The sequence below is a fragment of the Dermochelys coriacea genome, chromosome 7, assembly GCF_009764565.3.
Source record: "Dermochelys coriacea isolate rDerCor1 chromosome 7, rDerCor1.pri.v4, whole genome shotgun sequence".
In the NCBI taxonomy this organism is placed as follows: Eukaryota; Metazoa; Chordata; order Testudines; family Dermochelyidae; genus Dermochelys; species Dermochelys coriacea.
Window position 1 is genome coordinate 68448219 of NC_050074.1, and position 21328 is coordinate 68469546.

General features: G+C 41.4%; 1 protein-coding gene across 10 annotated transcripts in view; it reads right to left on the minus strand.

Moving 5' to 3' along the window:
• Positions 1 to 21328, minus strand: part of RASGEF1A (RasGEF domain family member 1A) — a 272315-nt gene that overhangs the window by 31593 nt on the left and 219394 nt on the right. For 7 of the 10 annotated variants that reach the window (XM_038410945.2, XM_038410947.2, XM_038410943.2 and 4 more), the window contains one exon: positions 62 to 241. In XM_038410945.2, coding sequence (XP_038266873.1) covers positions 62 to 241 — 180 coding nt within the window. Of the gene's footprint in view, positions 1 to 61; positions 242 to 4569; positions 5004 to 21328 lie in introns of those variants that run through there. The other 3 variants (XM_038410949.2, XM_038410946.2, XM_038410952.2) reach the window with 2 other exon arrangements.

Genomic DNA, 21328 nt, shown 5'->3' on the forward strand with positions numbered 1-21328 from the left:
TGTTGGGATCCTGACTCTGTTTAGATGCCATAGGAATAAAAGTCCTGAAATGTCTACTTACATCTGGATAATAGTCCATGGTGGGCACCAGGCGCTCTATCAGGGCCTCCAGTGATCCAGAGATGAGATTTCCATCCTGGTAAACAGGATCTCCACACTTCTCGCCCATGTCTGGCTGCACCTGCCCACTACAACTGGAACTGAGCATGCTGGAAAATATTGGTGTCTGGGGCATAGTTTCCTGCAGGATTGAAGGAAGAAAGAGGGAGGGTTAAGGTTTCTTTGTAAATCTCTACTGTGAGTCTTCATGGCTTTTGCAAAGGCATTAATTAGACACGGATTACATATTGGAGTGAACATGGCATGGGCATTGGGGGAAGGAGATGTGAGCCCAAACTCCCACAGACCTGCAGATGGCTTTTGGTTTTGAAATTACATGCAACCTATGTTCCTAATTTCTTCACTGGGCAGTTGCTGTCAGGATGCTTCCTCAGCACCCCCCATTACAAATAAGACTATAGAGATATCAGCACAAAATACCATGTAAATTGAAAGAGCAATCTCACACATAGATAACAAATCGTGACCTATTATACAAACAACCACATTACACGGGCACAGTGTCCTTGTTTAATGTTCTGTGGGGAGGTCTTTAGGAGAAAATACTAGACCCTGCTGGATATGTACTAATCTCTCTTGCTAGGTCTAGCCCAGATCATGACAGAAGTACATTTTGTCTTGCACATACTTGGACACATGGACTCTGCCAATGATTAGGTATGTACCCATCTGAACAAGAACGTCCTATTGTCTAGCATTTGACAGTATGAGTTGGGTGAGCTAGAACAAACACTCCAATATTTGTCCCTGACCTCTTAGGAGACTGTTTTACCTTGGAAACCTAAAGCAAAGCTTCTGTAGTGACATACAAACCAAATAAGCTCTTTTCTCTTGACCACAAGCTACAGTATGTTGTAGTTACCATGTGCAAATAAGTCTTGACACGCAAAAAAAACCAAACAAACCTGACTACAACTTAAATTTACATTGAAGGCAAAGCAAAGCATGTTGCTGAAATATGCAAAGTTTGCCATTCCCTATAGTTAAGGCTACAATTTTGTCACAGAGGATGTGGAAGTCATGGAATCCGTGACTTCCAAAGACCTCCGTGACATCAGCCCCGTGGCTGGGAGCTGCAGGGTCCTGCTGCCTCCTGCAGCAGCAGGGAGCTGTAAGGTACCCCCACCACCTGAGGCAGCAGGCCCCCAAGCTCTGAACTGCCATGGGTAGCAGGGGTACCTTGCAGCTCCCAGCTACCGCAGGCAAGGGGGGTACCCAGCAGCTCCTGGACACTGTGGGGGATGGGGTATCCTGACAGCTCCCTGGCCACCATGGGGTGGGGTAGAGGGACCCCCATATTTCCCTGGCTGCTGCCATGGGGCAGGGAGACCCCAGCAGCTCCCCGGTGTGGCGGCCGCTGCAGGGGAACCCCTGTAGCTCCCTGGCTGTCACGGCAGGGCAGGGGGACCCCTGCAGCACCCAACTGTGGTGGCAGAGGGATTCCTGCAGCTCCCCACTGCTGGGGAGGGGGACCCCACAGCTCCCCTCTGCCACGGGAGGGCAGGGGGACCCTGGATCTCTGAGCCCCCATGGGTGGTGGGGTCCCAGACCTCTCAGCCATCCACAGCTGCCCAGCCCCTTCCCATTTTGTCATGGATATTTTTACTAAAAGTCAGGGACAGGTCACTGGCTTCCATGAATTTTTCTTTATTGTCTGGTTTCAGAGTAGCAGCCATGTTGGTCTGTATTTGCAAAAAGAAAAGGAGTACTTGTGGCACCTTAGAGACTAACAAATTTATTTGAGCATAAGCTTTTGTGAGCTACATCCGATGAAGTGAGCTGTAGCTCACAAAAGCTTATGCTCAAATAAATTTTTTAGTCTCTAAGGTGCCACAAGTACTCCTTTTCTTTATTGTCTGTGACCTGTCCCTGACTTTTACTAAAAAAATATCCATGACAAAATCTCAGCCTTACCTATAATGCCAAAGCAAATACCTGTGTGGAAGAATAATACTTTTCCTGTCAGGATCTTTCTCAATAGCTGTTATTTACTATATTGAGCCTTAACGGGCCACTGTCAAGGTTGATAAAGCCCTAAGGGAGGTAGAGTTCTGTTCCTACTCTGCCATTAACTTGTTGTGTAACCTTGGGCTAGTCCTGTCACACTTTGCCTCAGTTTTCCCATCTGTGAATTGGAGAGACTGTCCCACCTTTGTGAAGAACTTTTATGGATGAAAGATGATAGGAATATTTTTAAAACTGATCTGAACATGACAATTTGTCCATGTTCCAGATTTTATCTTAGACACCAGTTGAATGTCTTCCTCCTCTGCTCTGCCTTACCCATGTTGCAAGAGCTGGTTCAAAAACTGAAAACCATAGTTATCTTAAGGATCTTTAATGAGCTCTTGCAACAACATGGCATGACTGCTCAGGCAGGTTAAGTCCGCATTTAAGCCCTATACATGTTAGTTTCATTTTTAACAGGCCTTATAAAATTGTCAATATTTACTAGCCCAGGCAGAAAACATTTATCCCTAGTTTTACTAAAATGGTGATTTTGGGTGAGGAGTGGGGAATGAAAAGAAAGGGTGAAAGAAATCCCAATGTTACTAGTGATTATTCATGAATACAAGAGTTACTCATCAAAAACAAGCTGATGAATAGAATTGTGCTTGGCTGCGTTATCCAGGACACCTTTCTATCTGTGCCAATATACAATAAATATATTAACTGATCTGAAACTACCTGTGGCTGAAAACATGGCAGCTATTCAACTCTGAACACCAGAACTACCCTACCGTTCAGGACACTTCCAGTGTTTGGTTGCTTGAAATTGTGAATAAGCGTCTGATTTAAAAACAAACATACAGGATCTCGTGGCATACGCTTCCTCACTAATATCTCGAAGTATTTCAGCAATTTAGTCACAAGGCATGTGCTCTGGAGCACACGAGAGCTTGACAAATGACTATTTCTTTGTGAGTGTGTGACGAAGAAGCCAGCTTAGCTATGCATATTATGTAAGTTGTCAGTAATTTGTGTTTTTCCTTTTAAGGCCCACAGTAATAGCTTTGATTGAGTCACTCAGAGTGCACTAATGTACGGTATGTTCTATCGGGCTAATAATGGCATGGAGGTGCATGTCCAGCTTTGCAAAGTGACGCTAACTGCTAATGAAGCAATCAGCAATAAAGCAGCTGGGGGGAAGGGAAGCATTCTTCTTGTAAATCATTTCTAGCACCTGTTCAAAATTGTGTGTGTGTGTGTGTGTGTGAGAAGATCTTTTTGGAAGGAGGAATAAGATTTTTTTTCTTTATTAGAATGGAAATGCAGATAAATTTTAAGCTCTGCCTTCCCAGTAGGTAAAAGGGTAGTTTGTAGCTAGAAGCTCTCATGCTTGTTGCATAAGGTGCTTGTTAAAACTTTCCAGAAACAATAAATAACTTTAACCAAATGAATCAAGCTGCATTGTCACCTCTCTAACACTGCTCCTGCGACTGCACTCTGGAAAAACAAATCTCTCTGTGGGATGTGTTGCTGCACATTACTTAGTATTAGCTGCTAGTTAAACGTACTTTGTTTGAAGACATGGGCAAAGCATTTGTTTTCCCCCAGGCTTGAATGAACCAGAACTCTGAAAGTTTACCATAAGCAAAATAGCCCCACAAAATTCAATATAGAAGCTAAATATTTTGCATAAGAACTACCTGCTGGTACTAAAATAAGACCACTTGGCTGCACTGGAGCCAGGCAGGGTTGAAAAGAAGCCCATCAGCTTTAAGAGTTCACTGAATCTATTATTACAAAAATTATAAAATGTATCCATACTTTAGTGATTCCAGGGTATCTCCCATAGATGCAGAAGGAAGTGCCACAAATACAACCCAAGGGCCTTTCAGGTTTGCCAAGAAAGTGGACATTTAAATCCTGAAGTAGCCGTATTTGTCTTTCATGCAAGTCCAAAACCCACCTGCAATCACCAGTCTCCTAACAAATAAAACAGCAGCACTGCTCCCTGGTGAGTTTCTCTGTGACTAATGCAGACAAACAGCCAAAGGAATATAACTGTTGACATCCATCTATATCAATCAAAGCAAACATTTTCACATGCAGAACATGCTCAAAGGAGTCATGCTCACTATAACTGGGGTATAAATTTCTTTTTCAACAGCAGATAGTAAACCAAACCATTCAATATTTCTGAACTTATAAAACTTAATCATTCCAGAGTGAGCAGATGAATCCCATTCAAATTAAAACAATATTTTTGCTAACAAAACAAAGACCATTTAAAAGATTATGGGGCAGTTTCTGATCTCAGTGATGTTGATGTACAGCAGGAATGATTCCCTTAAAATCAGAGGAGTAACTGCTGCCATCTTCTAGTATAAATGAGATCAAAATTTAGCTTTGCCATGAATGTATGTGCATGTATAAATACACATACCACTAACATATATATATAATTAACAAAAATATCCATAACTGAAAATCTTGAACTCTTACCCTCATTTTTTTCTGTAATATGTACATAAGCCGTGGCGGTCTGTAAGATCCTGATGGCTTTCCCAGAGTATAAAAGTCTCAGCCAGCCATTGCAGCTCCAACCTGCCAGAAAAAAATATCTCTGGCTTCAGCTTTCCTTCCCGCCAGCTTAGATCTAAATAGCCTCAGGTTCATCTGAGCAAAACCAGAAAGCTCGCAGCTTTCCAGGCTGGCTCTGACGTCAGCCCCTGGCTCAGCTTTCTGTTGGCTGAGAGAGAGCTTGTCCAATTCAAAAGAAGCTGAGTTTACTGGGGCTGGCTTTTGTGTGTTCACTGTACCAGCTTTGAAAGAAAAGCCCACCCTCTGCTTTCCTCTATAGAAGTTTTAACACATCCAACAGGTTAGACCGCTAAGTACCTTTCCCCTCCCACCTCTTTTCTCCTTCAGAAACTTAAGAAGCCTGGAAGAACAACAATACTTCAGCCTCTTTTATACTGACTGAAAAAAACCACCATATGTTCTGTGCGATGATGCTGTCTAGTTTGGGGCTGCCACGGGGAAGACCAGATAACTGAGCAAAGCACAAGTGTGGCAGATGGAGTTAGGGCATTTCTGACTTGTGGCATTGTGTTAGCCAAACAAAACTGCTGATTCATTTCTTTGCTCTCGATATAAAAAGACGTGGCTTCTTTGGGGCAGGAAGCGGTGCCCACAATCAACATCTGGATGATATTCAGAAGCAAGCCATAGCAACGGGCAGACTGAGGGCATGGGATATTCAGCAGCACCCAGCCTTGGCCTAATTCTGTTCCCATTGTCATCAATGGGGGGTTTTACCATCAATTTCAATGGAAGCAGAGTCGGGCCAGTCCTGACAGCTGTTTAAAAGCCCCACCCCTTGAGATTTCAAGGGTCAGATAATCATTCTTCTCCCCCCCCCAACTATTTCAATGCAGATCTGAAATTTGTCACCTCCAATGGGATGGTGTTTCGAGAAAATGCCCAGAGGAGGTGGACAGGGAGGCAGTGGCCAATCTGCTGTAGAATCACTGCAATCTCTGTCTCTGAAAAACACTCGGTTATGGTCTCTTTCCAATACTAATTGGAATATTGGCATTGCTGTCCCAAACTTCAAACCTATGAATGGCATCTTGAGTCTGCTTGGGCCAGCTCCAGCCCCAAACCGGTCCCATGTTTAGGGAAACAGAATCATAAAAAATGTAGGGCTGAAAGGGACCTCGAGAAATCATCTAGGCCAGCCTGCTGTGCAGAGAGTAAACCTAGACCATCCCCTGTTCTTAAAAACCTCCAATGACTGGGATAGCACAACCTTCCTTGTAAGCCTATTCCACAGCTTATCTATCCTTATAGTTAGAAAGTTTTTCTTAATAGCTAACCAAAATCTCCCTTGCTGCAGATCAAGCCCATTACCTCTTGTCCTAAGTTCAGTGGACACGGAGAACATTTGATCGCTGTCCTCTTTATAACATGCTAGGAGACTGTTTAAACTGGTTAAAAGGCAGGATAAAAAGGGTAGGAATAAAGGGTCCATTTTCAGAATGGAGAGAGTTAAATAGTGGTGTCCCCCAAGGATCTGTACTGGGACCAGTGCTGTTCCACATATTCATAAATGATCTGGATAAAGGGGTAAACAGTGCAGTGGAAAAATTTGCAGAACATATAAAATTACTCAAGCTAGTTAAGTGCAAAGCAGACTGAGAAGAGTTACAAAGGGATCTCACGGAATTGGGTGACTGGGCAACAAAATGGCAGATCAAATTCAATGTTGATAAATGCAACGTAATGCACATTGGAAAACACAATCCCAACTATACATACAAAATGATGTACTAAATTAGCTATTACCACTCAAGAAAGCAATATGCACCTTGAATACGACATGTAGTTCTGGTTGCCCCATCTCAAAAATGATGTATTAGAAATGGAAAAGGTACAGAGAAGGGCAAAAAAAAATATAAGGATATGAAACAGGGTATGCATCTGTATGAGGAGAGATTAAACATACTTGGGTCTGTTCATCTTGGAAAAGAGACGGCTAAAGGGGGATATCATAGAAGTTTACAAAATCATGAATGGTGTGGAGGAAGTGTTGTTTACCCCTTCACATAACACAAGAACCCAATTAAATTAATAGGCAGACAGTTTAAAACAAACAAAAGAAAGTACTTCTTCACATAAACATACAGTCAACTTATGGAACTCATTGCCAGGGGCTGCAGTAAAAGCCAAAACTTTAACAGGGTTCAAAAAAGAACTAGATAAGTTCATGGAGGATAGGTCCATCAATGGCTAAGATGATCAGGGATGTAATCCCTTGCTCTGGGTGCCCCTAAGCCTCTAACTGGCAGAAGTTGTGACCGGACAACAGGGGATGGATCAGTTGATAATTGCCTTGTTTTTTTCATTCCATTTGACACATGTGACATTGGCCACTGTTGGAGCACAGGATACTGGGATCTATAGACCATTCATTTGATCCAGTGTGGCCATTCTTATGTTCTGTTATCATGTTAAGGCCTCTGTTAAAAGTACGGTGATATAAAGTGATACATTTAGAAAGTACAGCTCCAACCTACTTGTGAGCATTCAGCATTGTCTTCTGGTAACGTTGTGAAACAAAGTAATAGTGCATCAGAATCAAGAGGAGACTCTCCCTCCTAAGTTGTTTATGAGTGTGTCATAGTGACCAAAATAATTGCACCCCCCCATTAAAGGAAAGAGGAATAGCTGAGTTGGACTGCGAGTAGGGATGCAGAAAGGTATTTGTCTGGCTTTGCAGGCTGGTCTGCAACATCGTCTCTATTTGTCAGGTTTTATGCTTCCCATTCCAAATATTTTTGTTGCATGACTGTTTTGGACATGCATTTTTATCCTCCTGTTGAGCATCGGGCATAAATTGCTGCCAAGAGCGGGATATAGGAAGTACATGGACCAAGAAAAGCAGTCAAATTATTTCCCTTGGAAAACATTCCCAAGTATGAACCTGCATTGAAGAATCAGTTCAATAGTCAGAGCTACACCCAGTAGAACTAACAATGAAAAAGTGAATGCAAAAGATGTTTTTTTTCCAAAACCCGCTTCTGTCCTATGCTAATCCACTCTCCCTTCCTGTGCAAAAGGATGTTGAGACCAAGTGCAGTGCTTGCCAGTTAGAATTAACAAAATGCACCAAGTTAATTAAGCTCCAACAAAAGATTCAGCGTCAATTAATGTTAAAAACAACTCAGGCTTGCTAATAACACAAGAGATGTGATCCGATCTGGGTTGGAAGGTCTCTCATCAGTAAGAGCAATTGTGCCTCATTGAGGGGAGCGCACAGCTATACGGCCCCAAAGCATATGTCCCAGGCATTGCGCCTTTTGGAGCTTTCCATTGTGCAGGGGAAGGACAGTCACTGTCCCAGTACTACATGAGCATTGAGAGGAAGGGGAAGGGTCATTGTCTCCCCTCATCTAGGGTGCCTAATGATACTAGCTTCACCTTTGCTCTCTGAGTGCAAGGACTCTGTGCTTGGCCCCAGCATGGGTATGCTAGGGGAGGCAGCTGTTCTGGCCTCTTCCTCCCCCCCAGCACCCCATCAACATGCATACCCATGCAGGAGCCAGGTGATATCTGGCCCTAGATGTATAAAACATTAAAGGCAAAAGGAGAGTTGGCTTCCTACAAGGGGACAGAGTAGCTGAGGCATGGTGGTCTGTACTGTATTGGGTCTTACTCTGTGCTCATCCCCATAGTATCCGAGCATCTTCTCACAAGATAAATATGAGTCAATAGTATAACACTTCTGCAAAAACACCAAACATTGTTCTGGAATGTATTAGCAGGTGTGTTGTAAGCAAGATATTAGAAGTAATTCTTCCACACTACTCTGCACTGATAAGGCCTCAACTGGAGTATTGTGTCCAGTTCTGGGCACCACATTTCACGAAAGATGTGGACAAATTTGGAGAAAGTCCAGAGGAGAGCAACAAAACGGATTAAAGGTCTAGAAAACATAAATTATTAGGAAAGATTGAAAAATCTGGCTTTGAAGTCCCTTCCAGTCCTACACTTGTATGATTCTATGCATTAAGCGAGGTGACTAACATCTGTCACATGATGGTGCTCTCATCCTCTCCCCGGGGGCGGCATGTGTGCAGTGGAATGTGTGACTTGGAATCTTGTTTTACTATACACGTGCGCACACACATTGCTTCACATGTGTTTAGAGAAGACAAGGTAGAAGAAATGCGTCTTGCATTTAAAGTGGAAGGTGATGAGGTTTGTGATGGTCCTTAGAACCCCATTTCACAGTCTTGGGGTGGCAAACGAGGAATCTCTGTCTCCTGGCAACAGTTGTATTGGAAGATAGGAGACCTGGGTTCTATTAGCAGCCCAACCACTGACCTTCTTTGTCCTCTTGGTAAGTTGCTTCATCCCTCTTTGTAAAATGTGGGTGAGGACACTTACCTGCCTGTATCCAGCATTTGCAACCTGCAGATGTAGAAGGCTAGCTAATGCCTAAGTATAATTGTTGTCATTACAGCCATCCTGTTCCTGAACAACCTATAAACTTCTTTAAAGATGTGTTTCCTAGTGATTGCATCTTGACACTGGTGGCCTGACATGAGAGCAAGATTGACCAAGAAAGTGGCAGCTAGATTTATTTTTGTGCACGTCCTGCTTGTTACCATAAAGGGGAGTTGAAGCAGACCCTTCATTTTGTACCAAGCAAGTAAAAGAGGAACCTCCTGCCTCTGAGTGAGTCAGTAGGAGTGACTCAGCCAGACGATACTTTCAGACTATTTTATACTGGCTAATTTCAAAGTGTAAAAGAACACAAGTGTTAAGAGGAAGGCTGACCTTGTCATGGAGGCACTGGATTGGGACTCATGGGGCCTGGGCTCATTTCCTGACACTGCCACAGACGTCCTGTGAAAGACACTTAATTTCTCCATGTCTCAGTATCCCACTTGTGAAACGATAATGGTGATGATGCTTTCTTTCTCCCACTTTTTGTCTGCCTTATCTGTTTAGATTGTAAACTGTTCAGGACAGGGGCTGTGTCTGACTGTGTGTATGTACAGCACCTAACATAATAGGGTCTCAATCTCAACTGACATGGAAATAAGAAATAATAACCTCAAAAAGAAAACTTTTGGTAAAAGAGTGAGCTAGAAGTTGATTACAAAGCGAAGTTTTTCTTCTTGTACTGGTGTGAATGCTTCCCTTTCTGTCCTCTTTTAGAAGGGAAAAATAACCCATCCCTAACATAATTAGAAGTTAATGAAGGAAAAACTTGTGTTTTTTAATAGTCTCATAAAAGATTAAGAGCTGAATAACAGTATGTTGAAAACAATTTACTTAAATGCACTTGAGCAAAAGTACATAAATTGTTCCTACTTCAGAAAAGCAAGTAATTACCAAGAGATCCATTAACAATGAACTTAGGCTACAACCTTAATTACAAGGTGAGTCTCTGAAATATGACGTTTAGAGCCTTTCTCGGTTAAACTGTTCAAGTCACTTGTTGGTAACATTCCATACACAGACTTGTTCAGTAAATAGGTTCGAGTTCATACAACAGTACACATATGCATGCCATAGGGTAACATCATTTGCCTTCATGGAAGAGAAAGGGACTAAAGGGAGAGAGATGGCATAGAAAGTGAGCTTGATTCTGCCCAGTTTTCCTTTTACTGCAAATCGACTTGTAATGGGCCAACCACAAAGGGCTCAGATCAGCTAAGAAATCAAAATCAGGCCCATAGTCTACTCACACCCTTCAATGCTTATCCAACCTGACCCTTTTGTTGTTTTTTGCTATTCTTTAGTAAGAAGTACAATGTATGCAGTTGCGATGGTAGTGTTGGAATTGCTTGCTTACGGGATAATTAACAGCTGTTGATGGTGCTATTGACCAGTCACCAGGATGTATGAGACTCTAACGGTAGGCAGTAGAGCTGGTTGAAAATTTTGAATTTTTTTCATCAGGAAACCCAAAGTTTTGAGGAAACCAAGTTTTTGGTTTTGGCAGAAGAAAACTAGAATTTTCCAAAGAAAGCAGAAATTTTTCATGAAAATTTTCCTTTAGTCAAATCTCAATTTTCTGTCAAAACAGTGCTAACAGAAAACCAGACTTCATGAGTGGGTAGTTCACCCTACATGCCCACTCAATACATGGTTCACTGGTTATATTGTCAAAAGATGTGCTCATTAGTGTGGTTGTGACAATGTTCATGATGTGGGCACCTTTCCATAGGCAAGGCCAGTCTTACCCAATTTTTCTCACACAAACATAGACACACAAAAAAATACATGGCACTTAATACAAATCATAGAATATCAGGGTTGGAAAGGACACCTCAGGAGGTCATCTAGTCCAACCCTCTGCTCAAGGCAGGACCAATCCCCAATTTTTGCCCCAGAGCCCTAAATGGCCCCCTCAAGGATTGAACTCTCAACCCTGGATTTAGCAGGCCAATGCTCAAACCACGGAGCTATGAATATAGACATCTATATGCCCCAGTCTTTCAACTATCTGTTTGCAAATGGAATGTTAAATATATCCCCGTATATAGTCAGAATTAACAGTGGACAATGTGTGTAGGTTCTACCGTTTTATGGCCATCAGCAACAGGCAATAAACAATACAAAAAACAAAGGGAAAGTGTAGGACCAATACTTTTCATATCAAAAGCATGGAATAGGAGCTATTCCTTATTAGCTTACCTTTTCTTTTTATTGTAGGCAGTTTTAAAAAAAAACAAAATGGGTGAATACTTCAGTGCTCATGAAAGGCAGAACTAAAAGCATGCTCTAGAGCATTAGCTGTGCTTGTCTTGTTGTACAGTCTAGCTTTTCTTGAGCAGTAACTGTCAGTCAGCCCAAATTTTCTGGGTACGTGTTTTTCTAAATCAGGACAAATCTCTACTAGAGGTTGATGTAACCGACAAATTCATTCCACTTGTAATAATGACTTGGAGAGGTCATCAGAGTCTCAGCTAGTAGACTAACTCACAACTTGGGTAGGATGAGCTGATTAGAAACAGGCCAGATTTAAATTGCTCAATGAGGTTTATTTGAGAGTGGGGACAAATATTTATTTTTGCATTTTTCATTACTTGGGGATCATACCGTTACTCTAACACCACATTTTGAGCTGTTTCTGCTGTACGTAGCAAATGACAGTACCTACCCCTGTGTCATCTTGGTTTTGTTGGTCAAACCAGTATCTAATTAGTCCTTCAGCATCTAACTCAGAAGCCTTGTGTCACCCATCCAAGGAATTAGCCTTTCAAAAAGGTAACATGAATTTACATTGATCACCATGCCTTGAGTAAGCCTGACCCCTGCCAGTTTGGTCTTACAACAGCACAGTTGAGTTGAGATACATACTGTATGCTACCACTGCATTTAATTTAGGAGACCATAGCCTGTTCTTAAAGGGGGTAAAGTCACTTTCTCTCATCTCTGTGACTACCAACCACAAGTACAGTCTAAGCTCCTGTCCTGAGCCTGCAATGAGTGCAGAGCTCCATCTGCATGGAGCCCCGCTGATTTTAAAGGGACTGTATGAAGAAGACCACCCACAGAGAGCTCATTATAGGATCAGGCCCTTCCTGATGGCCAGCCATATGTCTAAACACCTGCTAGATGGAACATTATTAAAGGTAAAACTATACTGAACCTTTTCCGGTGGGGTGAAGCCAATTAAACGGCTATTTACAGTGTTTTCTGTAGGGAAATTGAAGCAGCTTTGATATAATTAAATAAGTGAATTTCAGAGTAGCAGCCGTGTTAGTCTGTATCTGTAAAAAGAAAAGGAGGACTTGTGGCACCATAGAGACTAACAAATTTATTAGAGCATAAGCTTTTGTGAGAAACAGCTCACTTCATCGGATGAGCTAAGTATGAATTGACATACTTGAGCTACACTGGGCCAGTCCCTGCATAGCAGTGTGTCTGTTTCAGGAAATAAACAGAATTGCACTATAAACAAGCAACGTTCAATATTGCCCCGCAGCTCTTTTTATATTTTCTTGCCTTGTGCTCTTTGCGGATTAAGTCACAACTTAAATAACTGATGAAAACCAATTTGTGTTTGGAACTTTTTTGTCCTTGCCGCTGCCACATTTTAAAATCTGAGGATTGAGCCACTCTCTGATTGCTAGTATTGTCTTCTGAGACACTTAGCTGTAGCAGTTTCAAGTAGCAGTGCCTCTAGATTATTATTGAGTGAGGTGGAATGTTCTAAGTGTCCATAGGATACAGTTATTACTGAACTAGTTCTTTCTTCACTCTGTCTTTGCAAGTCAAGGTGACTTGTTCTGATATATTAAACATGTACTCTCAGTTTTCTTATTTAAACTTTAGAACTATAGGACATTTGTTCAGCTGCTGGTCAGTAAAAAAAAAAAAAGGATTTAAAATGGGCTAGGAAAAAGAAATAGAGTTAAGTTCAAGAATACAGCACCAACCCAATAAACACCCTGGTGCCAGATTCTCAGCCCTGTTAGAGCTGCTTTGTTAGGCTCTCCTGGTGCAAAGCTACTGTAATGCCACCTTAAGCATCTGGGGGAGGATTCCCCGCTACAAGAGGACACTGAATGGATGTAGAGTGGATGTGGTAATTCATGCTTTGAACTCCCATCTCAGCCAGCAGAGTAGGAGGCTTTTCTAGGAGTAAGTAGTGTGTAGTCAGGGTTCCCTGAGTCCCTGATGAGCCACACTAGAATAACTCTTGAGGCCCTAGACAGCGGGGCATAAGCTAGAGCAGTCTCAGAGCTGTTCTACTTTCCACTGATCCACAGCTAGCATCAGGGCTAGGGAGCTGTAAAGGTGACTATTTTTTTCTGTGTGCACTTTGGTAACTTACCTTTATCTGAAAACAAACTGAAAGGCAGATTTCATTCTGGTGAAAGATGCCAGATCAGCAGTTCTGGAAGCTATAGTTCTCTATCTACAGAATGGGTCCCAGGAATAATGTTGGCTTCCCAACACTCCCCACTTAGGTGCCTCACCCCTATGAATGAGAAGGCAGTTCATATTTAATAGTTTGCCAGTCCCCTTGTCTCTCTGAGACTGCCAGTAGGAAGACAGTTGCAGTGGTGGTGGTGGTGATGGTTGCAATATGGATATCTGTCCATTAGGAACTGACAGCATTAAACACATTTCACTTAACCACTATCAGCCCTCAGGAGAATTGCTGCCACCTTCAACTCATTCAGAACAAAACCTCTGTATTATTCAGAACCCATCTGTTTGACTTAATTTTCCCTAAATTAGCCTCTTAAAACAGACCAACTTCCTTCCTTCCTGCCCTCCCCCCATCTGTTGTTAAAACCCAAATCAGTAACTAAAAGCTTGTTCCTGCTGGTAGACTGCAAGAGATTTTTGTATTTACTTCTCAGGGAAGTCACTTAGATACCACAGAGATAGGTGTTTTTATAAAATTAAAATAAAATAAAATAGAACTAGATAGACATTTAATGGTAATGACTTTCAGGTACTACCATTCTGGGCTAGATTTGAGCTAGTGGCTTTGAGGTAAGAGACTTTATATCCCATTGCAAATCTCTTGAGCATTCCATTCAGCACTCCTTTGATTTACCATTTATGGTGTAGGTGTGGCTCTACTGCACACTTACTATTTTATAAGACCTATCTGCAGGGAAGTAATTTAGAAATGAATCTCTTTGCCCCACTGTTTGCACAAGATACACTTCTAAAAAGCCTCTATATTATAATAATCCTGTCAACCCCTCTTAATAGTAATAACTTGAGCACTATGCAGTGCTAATCGACCATTTGAGAACTCTTGCTGAAAATCTAAATGTGGTCTATTGAAGGTGAACTCTTCACAGGATAATTCAGGTTTTCACCCCAAACCTCTTTCCATCACTAGTTCCAAAGAATGTTTGGTGCAACAAAGATGAGTCAGGAACTCCTGTGCTTTCAAAACATTGTACAGGGTTTTAGCTGTGCTATCCAATTAAAAATCAATGGGAGCTGAGCTGCTTAAACCCTGACCCTGGGAAAGAAGCAAAAATATATGGCTCTATTCACTGATAACTTCTTAAATTCATTCAATTGATTATACAGCCATCTTTTCAAATTCATTCATGAAACGTATCCTTTTTTAACCATGGGGAGAGCATAATTGGGTGAATTCAAGAAAAGCACTCTGTAGACAGACATTAAATGATTTGCGGAGTTCAGGGCTAATAGGAGAGGCTATAGCTTACTGTTCTAGGTACATTCTTACAGCAAACAGGCAATAATACTTTCTTAAAGGGAGAACTCTGCCTATAACAAGTATTTCTCAGCAACACCTTGAGATAACCAGTAAGCCCATCAACGAGGCAGCCAAGGTTGTCTGTGGAATTTTAAGGCATTCTGTAAGATTCCGTGCTATGCAAGACAAGGTCATCTTCACTTAAGGAAAAAACCAAACATTCATTATAGTTCTATTATATTTCTAGGGCCTGATTTCAATGGAGTTGCACTGGCATGAATCTGGAGTCAGGCAATAGAGAATCAGGATATAATCTACTAAAAAATTTACCCTTGCAGTTCAGGTTACGTCAATCTTTTTTTCCCTTTCTGTCCTAACCTAGGCCACAATCTTGCAAATAGCTCTGTGTGGATGGACCCCTGTGCCTGCAAGGAATCCCTATGCTTTCCCTTTTTTACTGAAGTCAGCTAGGATCTGTGTATGGCTCTGTCTCAAGGCTCTGCCTTGAAGAATGAAGCCCTACTGTGTAGTGTTGTTACTGACTGTTAAAGCTGTTACATTTCACCCCAGAAGTGGCTGCATATGAAGGATTGAATAAATAATCTTTTTTATGCAGCTTTATTTCTGTGCTACACCAGTGCAGTCAGGTAGTATAAGAACAAGGGAAGACATGATTCTTACCCCGAGACGTTTATGACCTAAGGCCTGTAAGGCCCTAATCCTGCAATAAACGGCCCTGTTTAGGGAACCCCCTAGGACTGTGTAAGGCTCCACTGATTTCAGTAGGGGTGGGCATATGCAGAGTTCATTACAGGATCAGGCCCTATGCTGGTGAAGATCTTTGGAGATGAAAAGCACTGTGTAACTATCAAAAACTATTTAGCTATTATGTTCTGTTCACGTTGGTTAGCGACAGGCAGGTTGAAGCAATAAGAACTCAAGTCACCCATGAAAACAAAGTCTATGCTTTTCAGATAGTATTTTGCCAGAGTGCATAGCTAGTGATGTTTCACATTTTCTATAAATAATGAAGAGGAGTGATACATGAACCCTATGTAAGTTCAGCTCTTATCTTAGGTTTTCATGTGGATTTAGATAATGCTCTGTTATCAATGAAGTGACTGGACCCAGGCACCTCCCTTCCCCCCAAAAAGGGTAATTTTAAAACAATATGTACATAGGCTTGCAAGACCAATGGGCTAAATTTGTATTTGCATTGGTAGCCAATTATTAAGACCAATGAAGACACTGCTTTTGTCCTAGCATTAAAAAATATCATGGGCAGTAATAGTTAGTAAATATATTATCTTTTATAATAAACATTGTTCCATGCGTTTGTGTCTGAACTGTGTGTAATTGTTTTCAAGCTCTTAGTGAATCTGTTCCTTGCTTAAGTCCCGTTAGTTACTGAAGGCTATGGGGATCTACTGAAAACACTGAGTATATGAAACTCCTTCATTTAATCCCTTTATCTTCCTGGTTTTCAAATGCTAGCAAATTAAATTGATGTCAGAATGATGGACAGGCAGTATAGGAATTCAACAAGATGGTAGATAGCAGTGCAGAGGTCAACCCAAGAGAGGGGAGTGAATTCAGTGAATATCTATGACCCTCATCAATAAGGTAATGATGAGCTTTGCCTAATAGCCAATCTTGGCCTCACACCAGGAAGCCTTACTTCTTATTGTCCACAGTGATAATGAGCTGTGGAGCTACAAGAAGGATAATTGAAAGCAGGTCTCAGAAAAGGGTACAATAAATAGTTTAAGGAAATCTTAACCAGATGCATCCTCTCTCAGCCACAGTCTACCCAACCATCTTCTTGTTCTGTGGTCCAGTCTGTGTCACGAAGTATACAAAATACAGCATGTGAAGTAGAAAAATTACAGTGAAATAAGTATTTTAGCATTTGTTTACCTTGTGTCTACAGCTGAAAAATTTTATAGCCAGCAACCTAAGTGTTTCTATCCAGAAGCATGACCATCTTTACATGCCTTTTCTTAGACTAAAGAGAATGGGTAAGATTTTCAGCTGCTACAAATTGGCTCCTCTGAAGTCAATGGAGCTGCACGGTTTAACGCCAGCTGAGGATCTGGCCCATCAGTTTAGCTACTGACTAGTGGACCTCTCAAGAAATACATCTTTGACAGATGAACTATCAGAACTTTCACTCAAGATGCACACACTTGTTTTTTCTAATGTGCCACACAGTGAAGTCAGAGGAAGCTTTCCAGACAAATGCTGCTTCAGACACTATCCTGAAAACATCACAAATGCATTTGAAAGTCATTTATAGTCTGTCTCAAAGGTGGATTTGACATGTGTTTAGTTAATTGAACTACTGATGATATAGCAAGGCATGTGAAAGCCAGAATATGTCTGTCTGAGCAAGTAGCGTTGCTCACCTATTTTGCACGTTCACAACTATGCTAAACTTTCTTTCATCTTTATTCTGCTCAGCACCGCTGCTTCTGCTCAAACCTACTGCATTATTCATAAGTGCTTCTAATTTTGGTCTAACTTTGAACTGCAGATAATTGGAATGTCTTCAATTGTTGTATATGTTCACACATCAAAGAGCATCTCGCCAGCAATCAGTGTTGTGGTGACGGGGTGTATGTGTGCGTGCATGCATTTTAAAGTATGAAATTTTTATTTAGTGGCATTGGGACACCTCCCAGGCAGTCTACCAAAAAATCAAAGTAAAGAACATGATTTATTTTCATAATAGAAGTTAGAACTGGAAGGGACCTTATAGGTCATCATATTAAACCCTTTGCAACCAGAGCCTGATCCAAAGCCCGGTTAAGACAACAGAAATAATCCCATTGACTTGAATGGGCTTTGGATCGGGCCCCCAGTGGAGGACAATCCTAAATGTTATCTAATCCAAGAACTGATATTTTTCCTCTTGGGATGTTTCTGCACAGCATTTTGGAGTGAGCTTCCCAGCCAGGGTCAATAGACTTGGGCTAGCGGGTCTTGTGCTAGTGCTATAAAAGTAGTTGTATATACAATGCTTTAAAGTTACAGCTTGGGCTCTGAAGTGTAGGGAGGCAGGGGGTCACAGAATGGTTTTCCAGATGTTTTGAACACTCCCAGTCATCAACACTGTGTTTCCTTATTTTCCTTTCCCTCCTCCCCCCACTCCACATCACATTGATGAGACTCTGCATAGTGAGGATGCTATGAAATTAGTATCCAGAGTTGAGCGGTGGAAAGCAGTTTGAGCTAAATTTTAAGAATGAATGTCTTAAGAGGTCACTTGCCAGATTGGTAGTCCAAAATACCAGCTAAGAGCCTAACTCCCAGTGAAACTGACAAACTGGTTTTCAATGGGAATTAGGTACCTAACTGCTATTTGGCGCTTTGAAAAATCTCACTCACTGGCTATAGATATTTGCAAAGTTCATGGACAGGCCTAAGGCCCTAAAGTTAGTCTTGTTCTTCAGGCTGATTTTCATTGAAAGACACTGAGTTCCTGGGGTTTCTTTTGTGTGTATTTTTTTTTATTTAAAGGTGCACACCTCCTTGTAAATCAAATGGAATTTGGAGTCAAGACTGCAATTCTATGTGGGTGAAACCAACTCAACAAATACTTTAATACTTTTCTGGAAATAAAAACAAACAAACAAACCAACAACTTATGAGCAAACCTACAATCATAAACCAGTATATGAAAATGATAGAGAAAATGTAAGTGTATATTAAATACTGTCATACATTAAGAACTAAAATGATCTAATAGATATTTTTAATAAGCCATATCAAGAACTTCTTCAAGTTAAAAGTTTGTGATTTTCACTGCTTATGCAGCTCCAATACAACAGCTTCATCTTCACTTCAACTTCATCTTCATTTCAGGGTGGTGAGATAACATTTGACCTTTATGGTCTGATTCTGTACATGCTTAACTTCTAGGATAGATGAGCAGAACTACTGAAGTAATGAAGCAATGGGAAATCTTGATTTTTTTTTTTAAATTAAATTAGGGCGTGTAAACCCCGACAATGGGACTATCCATTTGCTTAAATTAAATATGTACTTAAGTACAGTGATGGATTGGGGCCATAGTGTGCTCAGCACATTCCAAGACTGAGCCTTAAATCACCAGCACATGAAGAATTTAGATTCACCTTGGTGGTCTCCCATTCAGATGATGATGAGACTGTCTCTGCTTAACTTATGAGTTAATAGACAAAGCTGTTAGAAGTGCAGGCTGTTAATATCTCCCACTCTGCAGATGAAACACTAGCAAAATACAGCTGCAACCAGAATCACAAACTGATCGACTTCAATAAGATCTGAGTGCTAACAGCCAGCCAGCTATAAATCTACTCACTTGCCAAAAAGAGTGTAGCATAGCATTACCAGCCCTGCTTTTTGTCTCCTTCCACCCCCACCCAAGAACTGCTTAACCCATTCTTGGATTGACAGGCAGCTTGCCTCTGTACCACCTACTTGACTTTCTTAGGTAAGCAGACAAGGTTATCAACTCTCTTGAGTCCCAGGAAATGTGACTAGCTAGAGTAGAACAAAGTCTATTGCTGTTTGGCTTAAATATTTCTGTAGTGCTTGGCACTTGACAAACTAAAGCATGGAAAGAAAAGTGAAGTTTTCATAATTTCACAAGGGGGGGGAGCTTGTTGTTGCATCCGTTCATGGCCAGGCTTTTAGGATTCAAACATAATACCTGGGAGAGGAAATGTGGTCCAGGTACAGTAAGTACTGGGAAACTGGGCTTCTGGGTTGTACGCTTCACTGTGCCAAGAGACAAGTTACTTAGCCCCACGTTTTCTAAAGAGGTCATTTATCATTTTTTGCACACCTCAGTTTTTTTGATGGCCAACTTGAGATCACGTTGGCTGGATTTTCAGAAGGGCTGAGGACCATGGGATTTGCGGATGCCCAGTGGCTCTGAAAATCCAGCCTCTTGTGTCTCATGTTGGTCCTTCAAAATTACTGGCTGCTCTTGAAAATTTTGGCTCGGGCTGATCCGTGCCAGCAGTTGTCCAGCTGTAAAATGGATACTTATGTGCCTCCTGGGCTTTTATCAGGGTTAGGGCTAGATCCTGCACGTTGCTTACTAGATGCACATTGGTGCTCAAAGGGAGCCCCAAAAAGTAGTGGAGGAACTGTTTTGAGGGTATGTGAATATAATTGCATTTTTTTCACATGCACGTTCACAGAGCGTTTAGAATGAGATCAGGACCACCACCAAAAGAGGGGTGTGTGTGCATGTGTGTGAGGGGGGTAACAATAACCTAACTGTGATCAATAATATAGCCACATTACAGGTAAAGCAAATTGTATAGCCTATGAATCTCCCGCCATTGTCAATACATCCAGTCGTATTGTAATTAAAAAAGATATGAGCTAGTGGCTTCCATCAGGTCCTCAAAGTGTGGTCTGAGCTCCTCTGGGTGGAGCTTGGTAGAATGCAATAAGTTGATAACCAATTACTGAAGGGCATTGGGATGGGAAAATGGTCCTTTCCTGCAACTCTCCCTCTATAAAGTGGTCCATAAACTGAAGGAGCTGGTTTCAAAAGGTCTAGCTATGAATGTGATGAGAACACTAGCTTTAACTGCACCACTGCTCTGCTCCTAAATCATGGTAAGGCTTTAAGAATAAATAATTCATCCATTTCAAACCAAATAGGATCAAGTGTGTAAATAATAACAGCAGTGCAAATTCACTTCCTTTTGCACTGCTATTATTATTATCTGACACTTAAAAAGTCTTAAAAATACAATATAGGGATCCATGCCCCTCCCCTCCAATTTAGATATTAATATGTGAAGTCTAATTGCAGTGGACTGCAAAGGGGAAAGGAGTCCAGAAGAACTCGAGTTCTGTCAAAGGTGCTGTCCCTTTAATGCATCATGCACACCAAGGGACTGTTGCTATGTTTCAGCTGCTCTACAACTGAGTACACATAAAAGGTGCGTGTAATATATATCCAAAGAATGTCTGTATATATAATACCGCCTGGACAACCTTTCTAGTTAAAGCTCAAAAAAACAAAAGCCTATTTGGGCTTCTTAACCTGCAGACCTAGCAAGAGTTGCAGTGCTCAAAGCTGAGAGACATAGTCAAGTATTCCAATTCCTAGCCACTTGTCAGAGGATCCCTTCATTGCTATGGCAAATACCCGTACCTTATTTGCTTTATATACCCTTAATAATCATCCCCCATCAATTTTCAATTGCAAATGGCTAAGGGAATAACATTTGCAATGTACACAAAGTCTCGGTAGCACTAAGGGCTGTGTGAGTCAGAACAGCCAAGCAGCATGTAGCAGCAGTTTCTGCATATTGCAAGCCAGACAGTCAGGTTTTATTTATTTAAGTAAGTATTTCCCCCCTCCATTTCCTAAAAATAGATGGCATCCAGTCATGGCCAGTTTGCAAACCAGTGTTAAAAGCATTTATTCTGCTAGCACCTGACCCCTGCTTGAAAATGATGAGGGGGGGGGGGGAAGATACAGATAAGATTCCTCCTAAATCATGTGTCTGTGGAACAATCATTTAAAAAAAATCA